Source organism: Symphalangus syndactylus, chromosome 16 (genome assembly GCF_028878055.3).
Source record: "Symphalangus syndactylus isolate Jambi chromosome 16, NHGRI_mSymSyn1-v2.1_pri, whole genome shotgun sequence".
Taxonomy (NCBI): domain Eukaryota; kingdom Metazoa; phylum Chordata; class Mammalia; order Primates; family Hylobatidae; genus Symphalangus; species Symphalangus syndactylus.
In genome coordinates, this window is record NC_072438.2 from 88212557 (window position 1) to 88227190 (window position 14634).

Sequence of the window (14634 nt, forward strand, 5' to 3'; positions counted from 1 at the left end):
AACGAGCTTTTCCCTCGCTCTAATTCTATGTTCATCAGGCAACAGGGTGCCTTAGCTATTCTAACCAGGACAAGCTACAGCCTCGCTGTGCACGGTCAGTCGACATTCTGGCACATACCAGGGTCTCGAGTGTGGTGTCTGTGAACCAGTCTGCAGGAGGCTGAGCAACTCCCATTTCTGACTGTGTACAGAGGGTTCTCAATCCTGTACATTCTGCCACCTCCCACCCACAAGAAGTCTCTGCATCAGTCTCTCCCTCAGCCATCTGTCTTTCCGATTCAACAGTGACCAATTTAAATAAAAAGCCTAACACAAAAATCAGGCAAATATGTTTAATTTTTTAAAATAACTGATGGCAAAATAAAATATTTACATCACATCATACTGTGTAAACATGTAAGGTCTCTGTACAAAGAAATATACATGCAAAATAATGTAAAAATTTAACTGAAATAATAAAAGAAACAATACACAAATAAAAATTATGAGGTTACGAATACACATCCAGTTTCGAATCCAATTTCTTTTAAAAAGTTTCTGTACAATTTTACAAGAAGAAACAAACAAAAACCCAACAAAAGAATAAATAAAATACATTGGAAGCTGCAAAGCTTAACTATGCCAGTTTATGGCTCAAGACCCAGGTGTCTGGCTGGCTTGGCAAGCAGGCTGGTCTCTTTTGTAGTGCAGTTCACACAAGAAAGATAAAAAGACATCCAGAAACCTTCGAGGGTGCCCAGAAACCCAGCCTCCTTGAGTTGAAAGGACTCCCCACACCAGTGTGAGTGCTGCCACAGTGACTCGGGCATTGGGTACCAGCCGCGGGGTGGCCAGTGCTTAATCGGCTTTTATTTCTTACCAAAAGCTCAAAACCCAGCCAATTTTTATACAGAAAGTTGAACGTCAAAAAGTCTAAAAAGTAGTAAATGTCCAGACTGATTTTGGGAAAAAAAATACTTTGGCATTCTGAATAATAGCATAATAAATTTTAAAACATTACCCTATTATCCAGTTTTATATTCAGAGTATGAAATCACTTTTTACAGTCCTCAAAACCAACAAATTTCACGAAAAGTCTCCTTGAACCGATGGCACAGGGCTACGACCCTACCCACCCACCCGCCAACCCCAACACACACACAAAACCATAAAGCTCACCATACGAAGTATGTGCTTTTTCTATATATTTATTACAGGTACAACAGAGGTCTTCATAAATAGTTGCATAAAATGTTAAAGCCACAACATTGCACATGATATGAAGTAAAACCAAAAAACCCCCAATGAGTGCATTTACAGTATTTTCATCTGACTGTGTACTGCTCAACAATCTGATCGACGGCTTGGGGCAGGAACAAGGGGAGGGGCAGTGGGGCAGGACCCAACCTGATGTCTTCATTTGATGGGCAGACCCTGGGACCCCCAGAGGAAGCCCCAGGCAGTGGGTGGGGGGTAGGTAGGGGAGGCAGGTGGGAAAATGACAGACCGAAGGCAGAACAGTCTTATATACAAGTAAGGCCTACATTTCATCAGAGCAAAACGATTCATTCTATTTTATGCAAAAGTTTGAGGTTGAATGCACGTTTCAGAAGCCACATCTGGCGTGAGATGCACACAGACGAGGCGCCTGGAAGCTCAGAGCCGAGTGGACTCTGAGCCCTAGACAAGGCCATGGGAGTGGCCGCCACCTGGGTGCGTCTTCCCCAGAGACGCACAGTATCTTTGTTCGTTAACACCAGTGGTTGAACATAGGCATTTTGTTTCCTTGAATAAATCTTGAAAACGTTAAATTTGCAAAATTCTATTCATGTTTGTTTAAAAAAGTATCTTTTTATTTTTTTGCAGAAACCTGAATAAAATACTGTGATACAGCAATGCGACCTCTGCCTTGGGCAGAGTGTAAGTGACGGTCCTCCACCCCAGCGCAGCTTGCAGCTCTGTGTCCAAGCACTGCTGAGCACAGCTCACTTGGAATGCAATTTCACACGATGAACATACCGGCAGCTGATCAGTTATGTTTGCTTGTTTTCTCTTGAAAATTCAGATTAACAGCTGATTGGCAGGTGAAAGAGAATGAGAAAGAACTTCTGGATAGGTCAAACTCTAGGCAGAAGCCTGCTCTGCAGAAAGTTTTTAATGCTACGGATAGGTCGAACATCATTCTGGTGTTTGCGCCGCTCAATGAAGGAAGTCAGTCTGGACGTGTCGAGGACGCCCGTGCTTCTGCCGTTGCCCACCTGCAGCCACTGCTCCTGGAGGGCCAGTGCAGCCGAGGGACGCTTGGCGGGGTCCTCCTGCAGGAGGAAGCACACGAACTCCTTGGCCTTCTGGCTCACTCCTTTAAAGTAGTCATCTGGGAAGCTAAAGTCTAAGCGGCAAATGTTCAGGCAGGTCTCTTCCACACTGTCGTCCAGGAAGGGGGACACGCCACTAAGAAGTACGTATGTAAGCACTCCAACACTCCACGTATCTGAGGTCAGGGAGACAGGGTTCCCGAGGATGATTTCAGGGGCTGCGAATTCAGGGTTCCCCAGTAATTGGTGGATGTAGTAGGTCGTGTTGAGTTGAACAGCATCTCCAAAGTCAGCCAGTTTGATGGTTGGCTTGGCTAAACTCTCATCCACCAGGATATTCTCAGGCTGGAAGACAGAATACAACTGTCATTTTCAGACCATCCAGTCTTAAGCTTACTCATGACGATGGGCGGGACTCTATGGTCAGGTGGAAGGAATCTATGTTGTCAACTAGGACAAGCCACGCATGTGCAAAGCCGGCAGGACCACGCAGCTGGCAGCCCAGGGTGAGGAGGAAGAGATGACACAGTGGAGCTGCGACCCAGATCCACACACAGCAGCTCTCTCTGGAGATCTAAGTGCCAAGGAGCCTAATGAAACCAGGCTGCTTTATGAAGCTGGGTATTCATTTTCCTTCCCAGCACCAAGGGGAATACTCTCTTTCCTGCCTAAGCTACCACTGCACCCGCCACACCCACTGGGCAAAACTCATGGGGACTTTCTGAAAGTCGTGGAAGGCTGGGAGGGCTCCAGCGTTTTACCCAGTGTGCTCCTGACCGTGTGCATCACTGAACGCAAACACTTAGAAAGAGAGATTAGCAATCAGTGTCTGCGCTGCCCCACCCACCCTTTTTGTCCCTAGTCACTTGGGGGCTCCTGGCCTGGCTTCAAAGGGGGCTGTGTCCCGCATGGCCAAGCCGGCGTGCTTGGACCCCCCTTCACCTGCCCGGGGCCTCACCAACCTTTAGGTCCAGGTGTGCTATCCTGCAGTTGTGCAGGTACCGGACAGCTTCCAGAACCTCCCCCAGGTGCACCCTGATCTTCCCTTCGGTGAGGCTTCCCCAACGCACCACGCAGTCCAGGAGGCGACCCTGGTCAGCCCTACAGAGGCAGGAACGGGTGACTGTTATGATGCGCTTTGAAGACCTCTTTGGGCTAGTAAGAAGCAAACACATCGGACCTGTCACCTGTTACGAATGTGTCATCAGGATCTCAGGGCCGTGCCTCTAAGGCGTGACTAGACAAGGAGGGGGATTTTGTAAAGCTCTGTTGGGAAGATGCGAGTGGGGAACGGGGTGTCTCCATCTTAAGAGGGAAGCCGGGGGTAAAGCGGCACAGTCAAGGGTCCAAACCCGCCTGCTGCGGGGGATGGCGTGGCCCGGCTGCCAGCAGTGCCAAGCGCAGCAGGCATCCTGCGGTATCTGCTGAAGGAAGGCATGTAGCTCATGCTTCTCGGAGCTGTAGTTTCCTCACCTGTAATATGGGCCACGGGAAGACTCACCGAGATCATGTAACCGCAGGCTGGGCAGGAGGTGACACACTGAGTGCTCAGTGTTGGACTCAGAAGGCTTCCTCCTCTGGAACTATTGTTCATACTAAAAAACCACTTACCCAGCACTGCCAAGTGCCAGGGGCTCAACGCCTTCTAAAAACTCATTTCATCCTTATGACTCTCTGTGAAGTGACCCTTAGTGTAGCCATTTGATACATGAGGAAACTCAGGCAGAGAAAGCATGAAACTTTCCCAAGGTCCCACAGCTCGAGTGGAGAAGCCAGGATTGGACTGAGGTGGTCTGGCCCCCGCCTCTCTCAACACCGGCCTATGCTGCTCTCTTTGCAAAACAGAAATCTGTAGGAAGATCAGCTGCGTGTCTAGTAATGGGGAGTTGCCGGTGAGAATAGGAGTAATCTGTCATGAAAACGGATCCTGTTAACAGGATGGTGAGGCCAAACCATGTTGTTTCCCAGAAATGACAGCTGAAAGCACTGAATTGTCAGTCCAGAAACGAAGGCCTTTAGGAGATTTGTGACAAGCACTCAAGCCACAGGCTTGTTAAAACTCCCCAGGGAAGGTGAGCAGTGGCCGTTGGTAACCAGCGTCTGGAGCCAGAAAGGAGACCTCCCAGGTCCTGAGGCTCCCAGGCCAGGCCTCAGCTTGGACGTCGGCTCGGCTCTTCCACACACATCGCCCCATTTCGGCCCCACGACAACCCTCCGAAGCCAGTGTGACTTTTAAGGATACCCAGGGTGAGAAACGGGCCGATGAGAGGCAGGGCAGGGACTGAGGCCAGGCCCAGGCCAGTGGACCTCCTCTCCATACACACTGCTCAGCCTCACTGCGCCCCACCGTCTGCCCTTCTGCCACGAGATGTGTTTTCTATTCTTGGGAGAGGGGTTGGAAGCACGTCCCCATGCTCTGGGGGAGGTTCTAGCTGTGCAGCCATGGGTGGGAGGCCTTCCTGAGACATCCACTGTTACCCATGGCACATGGGCTGCCTGAGGAAGCTGGTAAGGCTGCATGTGGGGCCATGTGGGACGCTGTGGCAGCCTTGCCCTAGGAAGGGTATGGGGAGGCATTTATAGTTTCTTTAAGAAAAAAATGGCAATAACTACAACATCAGGTACAGGGCCTGGAGGGAGTTCCTGCTGGCGAGGGGCCCCGAGCTTGAGTCTGCCCCTACGTGATCCCACGGGGCGCCCTGCTAATCCTATCCTTCCCACTGAAGAAGCTATGCCAACTTTCCGAACAGTGGCAAAAGGTTTTACCCTTCCCCATGGAAAAGCAGCTGTAAATGCAAGTAAATGTATAAAATGACTCCCCTAAAAAGTAGAAATCGACATTTTTCAAAGCTAAATGCATAGATGGTTGGGGCGGATGCATCCGTGGGGGCGTCCCTGCCTTGTAGGAGGTTGGGCGGCATCCCTGGCCTCCGGCCGCTCCCTGCCAGATGCACCCCCAGCCTATGCGCTCCTGACATTTCCACGCGAACCCACCCCTAGATGAGAACCGCTCCTGTGGGACACGGGTTTCAAACTCTCTTCTTTACGTGACTGAATTATTTTCTGATATTACACAGGAGCCCAGTAAGTACAACAGGGACCAGTGGGGCAGCTCTGGTTGGTGTGCCCGCGCCCCCTCTGCGGAGGACATTCTGCGGGGAGGTGCGTCTTACCCTCCCATCCAACTGGCCTTCACTTGGCAGGAAGCCTGAAGGGCAGCGCTGATCTGGGGTGAACTGGCCCTGCACGGGCTTGGGCTATCAGGTCAGCCTCCAACCACTAATGGGGGCTTGGGTTCAACACAGAGATGGCCTGGCCTCGTGGGACCTTCAGAAATGGGCGGGGCGTCTCCGGGTTGGCCGAGCATGTCAGGTTCCACACCAGCAGTGACTGCCCTTCATCAGGCAGCCGCCCCGTGGAAGGCCACACTGCTTTCTGCCATTACTGGCAGGCTCGAAAACTGCGGGCTCTGACAGTGAAGATGTTTTTTAGTTCTGTAAATTCTAAAAACCCAATTTCTACCCTTCTTAGAGAACAAACGGAACAACAAAACCCCGAGGTAGAGGCAGAGGGCTGGGCAGAGGGAAGGCCAGGTGTGTACGCACATTTCTAAGACCAGGATGTAGCTGGTGGGGGTCTCAAAGGTGTCGAGGAGGCCGACGAGCAGGGGGTGCTGGAGGCTCTGCAGGATGCCAAGCTCATGGGTGACCTGGTCGCGCTTCATCAACTTCTTGTTCACAAACTTAGTGGCCACTGCTCGCTTGGTTCCTTTCTGATCACATTTCTTAACGACAGAGAATCTGCCCCTGTAAAATATGTCAGGGGGACCATTTGCAGAGGGCTGCTGAGGTCAGGCACCGAGAAAGACTCTGTTATCCTAAAGGGACTGGCTGTGTGGTGGCCCAGCCCTGTCCAGAGGCCCTGCTCTCCCGGCCACTTCATGGAGGGGCTGTGGTGCCGTGGCTGTCCCCCAAATCTGCCCTTGTCCCCGCCGCCATGCGATTCTGCTGGTCCTTCCTCTCTGGCAGCCTTGGTCTCCTCACGTCGGTGGCTGCTTTCTCAGCACTGCGTATGGTGGAAGTGGCGGGAAGATCTCTGAGCCCCGGCCTTGCCAGGCCACTCCCTTCTGCTCCCTACGACATGCAGAAGCCAGGATGGCTGCTCACGCCTCCCGTCAGCCACCCTTCCCTGCACGTTTGAAAGGGGCATCTGCTGTGGTCACTGCCTCAGCCACGCCCCTGTGGGTGTGAGTGTGGGGCAGCCACGAGGACCCCGGAGCTGCCCCTGATGACCCACTCCTGGGGACTGGCCACACCTCAATGTGATCTGGACGAGGCCTTGGACCTCAGGTGGGGGCCTGGGCTGGGGGCCTGAGGTGGGTGAGTGCATTCTGCACACGTGAGGACCAGAGACGCGCCTGTGGCAGGCAGACTGTGTGGTTAAAGGCCACGGCTTTGCCACATCTCTCTCGGAGGTGGGGGCTGTTTGTCGCCTTGAATCAGGGCTGCCTGGGGCTGGCTCTGGCCCACAGGATGTGGAGGGCGTTGGTTGTTGATTTCTGAGGCTGGGCCTTCAGAGGCCTTGACACTCCCGCTCCTGCTGTTCTGGGATGCCATTGCCCTCACGTGGGGGAGCCCAGGGTGAAAGTCAATGTGGAAAGAGGTCAGTGTCCCAGACAAGGCCTCTGACACGCCTGGGGCATGGTGCACCAGCTGACCAGGCCAGGAGAGGCCAACAGAATAACGGTCCCATCTGCCCACTGCACTGAAGAAGGCACACATCACCACTGTCCTAAGATAGCATGTACTGGTGTGATTTTTATGCAGCCACAGACAGCTGACAGAGACAGCAACAGGAGCCACGTGACCAGTTATGGCCTCAGGAATGAACGCCAGAGGGTGCTGCTGGCTGGAGTTTCTGGGGGAGTTCTTACCAAGGGACAAAGGACAGCTGTCATGCTCCTCTGACCTTGCTCTTCCTGCCACATGGGACACAACACCTGGATGTGAGTGCTGTGTGGCCCTGGAGGTAGAGCCAAGAGAAGCCGGGCTGTCTGATGGCACTGCCAGGCCACCCCTGGCTTGGCTGCCTCTCATGAAGAGAAAGAACCCCTTTGATGGGGAAACCTCTCTCTTAGTTTGTGCAAGAGGACCCCGATACCCCATCTAATTTTGCTGTCACTCCTTGAAGTCTCCACGCACAAGTGAAACGTGAAGGGCACAAGAGGATTAAGAACTACAAGAAGCGTTTGAAAGACTCCTGAACTCTCCCAAGGATGGCACAGAGCTACCGCTATTCCACATGCACAGAGGGAAGCAATTTCTCCCCATTGAGGGGTGACTGGTGGCATTCGGCCCTCTCTGCTGGAACCCGAGTGGAAAACGGCTTCCTTACTTCTCCAGTGTTTAGCGTCTAGAGGCAATGAGAGTTACGATTCAAATGCAAGACACACAGCTTCCAACTGCTGGCAAGATAACACTGCTTAGCTTTATCTCTGCACTCTCTGCTATGTCTTCCCTACGCTCTGCTCTTTCAGAAGGCGTTCTGGGTTGTACATCATACCTGCCAAGCTCAGCCACTTCACTGTAGAAGGAGTCAAAGTTGTCTTTCCAGGTCACCATGATCCCATCCATCCCTGGACCTGCAAGAAGAACAGCACCTCCCTGAGCTTGTTTCCCGTGGAGCTTCTTGGGTAAGAAGGCTATCGCCACGGACTGTCCCTCACAGCAGCTGCGCGTGGCCACCGGGCGCCTGCCACATGGCTCACGCGAGAGGAGATGTGGTGGCTGCATAAAGGACACACAGACACTGGAGCTTAGTGTGAAGGAAGAATGCAAAATATTTCACTCATAATTTCTCAAATATTGATTTCATATTGAAATCTAAAACTTTGGATGTATTTCATTAAATTAAATACATGTTAGTAAAAACTGCTTTTACTTTTATTTTTAAAATGTGTTTACTAGAAAAATCTAAACTTGCGTATGTGGCCTCTTTTTGCTTCTATTGGACAGCATTGCTACAGATGGTCCTTTCTGTTCACCTGGCCGCACCGCCTCGAGGCTAAGTTGCTCTCCCCTCCCCATGCCTCCTTTCACAGCCGTGAGAGATCAAGAGTCCACAGTATTTACTTAATGTTCACAGGGTTTTACATGGTTAATACATCATAAATACACTACAAACACAAAGAGTATTTTATTGTAAAAGTGCCAACTGTAAATCACCTGTTAGTAATGAACCCTGTGTACACGTCCACAGGAACAGAAAGCATCCTTTCTAGAGTCTTCCTGTGAAAAGAAGCACTAAGTGGGGGAGCCCCACGTGGCCCCGCTGCCAGGCAGCCCCTGGGAAGCACAGCTGCCACTGTGATTCTAAGCCTCCACGGGAGCCTGGCCCTCCTGACCCCACTCATCCAGCCTCCTTTCCCCACTTAGTTCCTCTTTCGGCCCGCTCACCTGACCTGCAGTCCAGCCCAGGCCGAGCATCTGCCCATCCCTATCTTCACCTGGGCTTCCTCACCTCTCCCCAGGTTGTCACTGCAAATGCGTTTCCTTAAACCATGTCCAATCCAAGCTGACTTGTCTAATTGGGCTCCCTGGGGTGGTGGCCACCTCCTCCACGTGCCTTCCCTGACTCACTCATGGCTGGAAATCATCTCCTCGCATAGCAGTGGGCAGTCCTGGTGGGTGCCATGTGCTGCCAGCTAGCACTGTTGTCACAGGAGTACTGCTGACCGCTACACGACTACAAGTGAACCTGTGTCTGATCCACCTCTGCCGCCTCCCAGAAACCAGAAGAGTGCCTGGCACACACAGAGCCTCAAATCTTCACTGAAGGACACACGAGAAGCAATAATTTCACATCAATCACTTAAACCAAAGGCTACGTTTTATTCTGCAGTCATTTTGCTAATGCTGGCACATTTGCACCCTTAACTTTAAAGTGCTTTATAAATGGTAAGGCTAATTCTGACTGTGTAGGTGAAGGAGTACTGAGAGAGAATTATTAATAAAAATAAAATTATTTCACGAGGCAGATTTGAAGCATCTACCAACTCACATTAAGAAATATTGGACTATTACTTACATAAAAATATTTTTTCTTCTTTTTTTTAACTGAAAGGGCTTGTTTTTTTTTTCTTTTTTTAAATAAACATTTTTATTCGGGCATTACATATATACAGAAAAGTGGACCAAACATAAATGGCGACTCTGTGCCCACCAACCAGACCCAGAGACAGAGCATCATAGTGGGCAGGTGCTCCCTGGCTCCTCTAAAACACACCTTTCTTTTTCCCTGTGTGTTTTTTGTTTTTTTTTTTTTGAGGCAGCGTCTTGCTCTGTCACCCAGGCTGGAGTGCACTGGTGCAATCTCGGCTCACTGCAACTTCAACCTCCCAGGTGGCAAGTGATCCTCCCACCTCAGCCTCCAGAGTAGTTGGGACCACATGCACACGCCACCACACCCAGCTAATTTTTTGTACTTTTGTAGAGATGGTGTTCTGCCATGTTGCTGGTCTCCAACTCCCGGGCTCAAGCCATCTACCCGCCTCGGCCTCCCAAAGTGCTGGGATTACAGGCATGAGCCACTGCACCTTGCCCCCTTTTCTCATCAACAGAAACCTTGGCCCTGGCTGGTGGGATGATAGGGCTCTCTTTGGATGATTCTCTTGGACACAATTTGGGGGCCTGCACGTGTCCTCAGGGTGCAGGGCCAATGCCTCCAGCCTGGGGACTCCTTCTCGTAGCCCAGACTCTGACCAGCTCCCTGCCTTGAGCCGGAGCTGGACTGAGAATAAGCCTTTGTTTCCTGAGCATCTGAGAAGTGGGGCTCTGCAAGGCAGCCAGGGCCGGACAGAATGAGGGCACACACCCCAGACAGCTCGTAGGTGCAGGAATAGCCTCTGGCAGACAGGAGTGGAGCCAAGGGTAGGTTTAAAACAAAACACAAAATTACTGATGCCTGCAAACAAAGTGGCTTCTCTCAGAGAACAATTTGGAAATGGTTAAGATCATCTTGGAATAGTCCACATAAGGTAATTCTTCTGAAGACCTTCAGGGGTGCAGCTGAATTTGTGTGATAGAAGTAACCACACACTTGGATTATTTTCCCATTTGCATTTCCAGGGTATGAATAGTCTTTTTTTTTTTTTTTTTTTGAGACAGAGTCTCGCTCTGTCACCCAGGCTGGAGTGCAGTGGCATGATCTCGGCTCACTAAAACCTCTGCCTCCTGGGTTCAAGTGATTCTCCTGCCTCAGCCTCACGAGTAGCTGTGACTACAGGCACGTCCCACCACGCCGGCTAATTTTTTGTATATTTAGCACAGATGGGGTTTCACTGTGTTAGCCACGATGGTCTCGATCTCCTGACCTCGTGATCCACCCACCTCGGCCTCCCAAAGCGCTGGGATTGCAGGCGTGAGCCACCGCACCTGGCTGAATAGTCTGCCTTTCTAAAGTCCTTTAGCCTTTGCTAGTGGTTTATTAAAAAAAAAAAAAATTACCTGTGTGATTTCTGTGTTATTTAAAAATTAGAAAATCTTTACTTTTTATTGTTTACTGCCAAATTCTAGATTTTTAAATTTCTTGTTCCATGATCCAAAAAATCAGAGCATGTCTTCTGATTTAATGTTGTTAAAAACAGGAAATTAAGATATCTGGGACAAAAGTTCTAAGACAAATTCTGCTTATTGTCTACACACAGGGTGCTCCGGGACTCAATTTATCTTTTATTTGTCCTCCGGAAGCACCTCCATCTGTGGCGCAGCCCAGTACTGCACCGCTGGCCTTCTGCAAGATGGCAGCAGAGAACAGTCCACACCTTTCTCAGCAGCTATCTACATCAGGCAACTGCAGGCCGTTTTGAAACAGCCTAAGATATGGGTTCTGCCCCAGGGAGCTTGTGGTTTAGCTGAGGAGAGAGAACAAGCTCTTCACACCGGAGCAAGCAGGCCCCATGGCAGATGCCTCCTAGCCAGATGCTCTGGACAAGCTACTGAGCCGCCCTGGGCCTGGCTCCTCCTGGATGGGGTGAGGAGGGCGCTCATTCATCCAGAAGGGTTGCTGTTAGGGTCTCAGACAGGCACGGTGCCTGCGCAGGCCCAGGACTCACCCACATCTCCTTTCCTGCTTTTCCCATGCACATTCTACGTGAGACCAACCTGGATCAGATCCAGATTCAGCTGGGTAACTGGATATGAGTGTTTTGAGCACTACGAACACAGAAAGCACCCTGCTCCAACTCAGAGGCTGGTCGTGGGGGGCCCTGGTGCCCCATGATGGGCAGCCAGAGGCCTTCACCAGGCAGGCCCCCATCCTCCTCCCAGCAACAGGAGTTCTGGTGTCTCCCCTGACCTTACATAAGGTGCCAAGAGGTCACTCGCCTGTGACATCCCAGACACTCTGGTCTGCTACTTGCAACTGTCTTTTGAAGCCCCACAAATGACTTATTGTTCTATCTTTCAGGCCATGTGGAGTGTGAGGGCAGATTCAGGACTTCAGGAGACTCCTGAAAGACGTGCCCCACTGGGTCACGTAGAATCCTCGCTGCATGGTGCTTACCTAGGACCCTCAGGCTGGCCGACGATGAGGCTGAACCCATGTCATTGACAGCGATGCATGTGTAGATGCCGTCATCTTCCGTGGTCACGCCCACAATCTTCAGAGTGGCCTCTCCCAGGTCACTGCGGCACAGATGGGAACATACTGGGCGTCAGAAAAGCTGAGCAAGTGGCCATCAGCGCTGGCCTCCTCCTTCAGGATCAAGGGAAGGCAGGAGCTCAAGTGCTGATGAGGAGCTGTACACCCAGGTGTGAAATGTGCTCTCATGGAAGAAGTGGAGTGCCGAAGGCGGCCAAAGAAATCCATCCGTGAAGGAGGAATTTCCAGTTGCCAAGTGACAAGACGGTGCTCCCAGCCAGCGAAACCCACCAGGAGTGGGCCTCCCTCACCTGTAGGAGATGCTGTAGTGACCATCGTTGTTCAAGGTGTTGTGTTCAGGGCCCTTCCAGGTAATTGAGGCTTTGGGGCGGCCACAGACTCGACATCTAAGAACAACGGTCTCCCCTGTCTCACATGTGACCTCACTCAATGGAATGACGAATTCTGGGGGAACTGCATGGGAAAGGAGTCGGTAAAGGCCCATCAGCCCTGGCTCCTCCTCCCCACCCACCCACATGTCCCCGACAGACTGATAGGACCTAACCTGCTATGCACGCCTAGAGTGCCATGGAAAACTCATTTCCAGAGGCCACACTCAAGTGCTCTGAAACATGCCCCACAGATCTAGAATCATCTCTAGGACTAGAAGAAAAAGAACAGAACTCACCGTCATAAATGTAGTTGGGATTGAGAAGCTGAAACGGAAACAGCAAACAAGCATTAACTGAAATGAGCTACTTTAAGGTGTATTACTTTCATTCCAGGGCTACAATTATTGTTGAAAGATTTGTAGAAATTGACTTGCCTTGGCATCAATCAAAACAGACCACATTTTCACTGCACTCAAAAGCTTCATGTCACACTAATTTGGGTGGGTCTTTTTCTTCCTACCCACAAACACAAAAACACTGCTTAGACATGTGTTTTTCTCATGCTACAGGCTGAGTCCAGCCGGTCCTCAGATGCCTTCCTAATGCAGAGACGCCAATGCCCTGGCCCCTGGCACTCACAGCCCCTTTCAGGAGATACCTTCTTTTTCTCCAGGCAACCCCCGCCGCAGGTTTCAGGCAATCCGATTATAGGACTAAAGCTGACTGAAGTTGTCCCCAAGGGGATCTGTCACAGCCGGGGAGCCCATATGCGCCCCCACATCTAGCCACTTCCCCTCGGCTCTAAGGCAGGAACACTGAAGGAAGCCTGAGCCATAGCTTCTCTGCATCTTCGCTGCTTCTGAGAACCTAGGCTCTGTGCTTCATTTGCAAACCTAACCATATTCTTTAGAAGCCACATGTGCAGCTGCGGAAGTGTGCAGGGGTCTACCTGGTTCCTTGTAGGACGCACCCATCCCTGTGCCGGCCAGCGTAGTGCCCCTAACAAGACCCTACAGGACACGCAGGGCACGGGGCTGGTGGGTGGGAGGGAGGTCATAAGCAAGCCCAGCTTCAGGTCTGCAGAGTCTCTGCTCTCCCTGATCCCTTCTCTCATGCTGGGATGACACAGGCTCCTGAAGACCCCTGAACACACCTTCACAGATACCTTGTTGCTGAGTCCTTCCCGTGACTTCCGATAACCGTTCTCTAACTTGCCTTCCCTTTTGCCGTCTTTATCTTTTTTCTCAGATTTTTTCCTTAAACGGAGTGCTGTGTGCCAAGATGTTGACTTCCTAGGGGAAATGAACACATTGTGGGTATTACGCCTTTCCAACATTCACCAAGTGCTGCCTGGAAGCGTTAAAGAAAAGCTGAATATTCAACTTATGTGTGTGCAGGGGGATGGGAAATCCTCTACGAACAGTGACCTCTGTTAGAGAAAACATTCCTTTTTTTTTTTTTTTAAGAACCAGGAGATAAAACCAATAATCTCTTAAAGTTTGAGGATGAAAATATAAAGGTGCCTGTGATAACTGATTTTATGTGTAACTTGACTGGGTCACAGGATGCCTAGATATTTGTTCAAATGTTATCTGGGTATTCTTGTGAGGGTGTTTCTGAATGAGATGAACATTTTGATGGGTCCAGTAAAGGAAAGTGCCCTTTCTAACGTGAATGGCCCTCATCCAGTCAGCCGAAGGCCTTAAGGGAACACAAAAAGTCTGGTCTCCCAAGCAAGAGGGCGTTCTCTAGCAGACTATCTTCAGGCTCAGCCTGCACCACGTGCTCTCCGGGGTCTGAAGCCTGCTGGTCCACACTGCAGATTTGGACTTGCCAGTCTCCGTAACTATGTGAGCCAATTTCTTGTCATAAATCCATTTCTAGACAGGCATACCTTTTAGAGGTACTGGGGATTTGGTTCCAGACTACCACAATAAACTGAGTCACAATAAAGTGAGCCACATCAATTTTTGGTTTCTTAGTGCATATAAAAGTTATGTTTATACTATACTAGTCTATTATGTGTGCAATAGTACTATGTCTAAAAAAATGTACATACCTTAATTAAAAACAGTTTGCTAAAAAAAAAGCTATCATCCACGCCATCAGTGAATTGTAATATTTTTGCTGGTGGAGGGTCTCGCCTGGATGCTGATGGCTGCTGACTGATCAAGGTGGTAGCTGCTGAAGGCTGGGGTGGGTGTGGCAATTTCTTTCTTTGAGACGGAGTCTCGCTCAGTCACCCAGGCTGAAGTGCAGTGGTGCGAACTCGGCTCACTGCAAGCTCCACCTTGTGGGTTCACGCCATT

At 50.6% G+C, this 14634-nt stretch overlaps 1 protein-coding gene across 2 annotated transcripts in view; it reads right to left on the reverse strand.

Annotated features, from left to right (window-relative positions):
• Positions 1 to 318: 318 nt before the first annotated feature.
• TRIO (trio Rho guanine nucleotide exchange factor) overlaps positions 319 to 14634 on the reverse strand; it is a 365439-nt gene continuing 351123 nt past the window's right edge. For both annotated transcript variants that reach the window (XM_055245954.2, XM_063619580.1), the window contains exons 50-57: positions 13479 to 13617; positions 12622 to 12649; positions 12245 to 12407; positions 11856 to 11977; positions 7857 to 7935; positions 5900 to 6100; positions 3257 to 3395; positions 319 to 2639 (exon numbers count right to left, since the gene is read on the reverse strand). In XM_055245954.2, the coding sequence (XP_055101929.1) occupies positions 2097 to 2639; positions 3257 to 3395; positions 5900 to 6100; positions 7857 to 7935; positions 11856 to 11977; positions 12245 to 12407; positions 12622 to 12649; positions 13479 to 13617 (1414 nt within the window). In that variant the 3' untranslated portion in view covers positions 319 to 2096. The remainder of the gene's footprint in view (positions 2640 to 3256; positions 3396 to 5899; positions 6101 to 7856; positions 7936 to 11855; positions 11978 to 12244; positions 12408 to 12621; positions 12650 to 13478; positions 13618 to 14634) is intronic.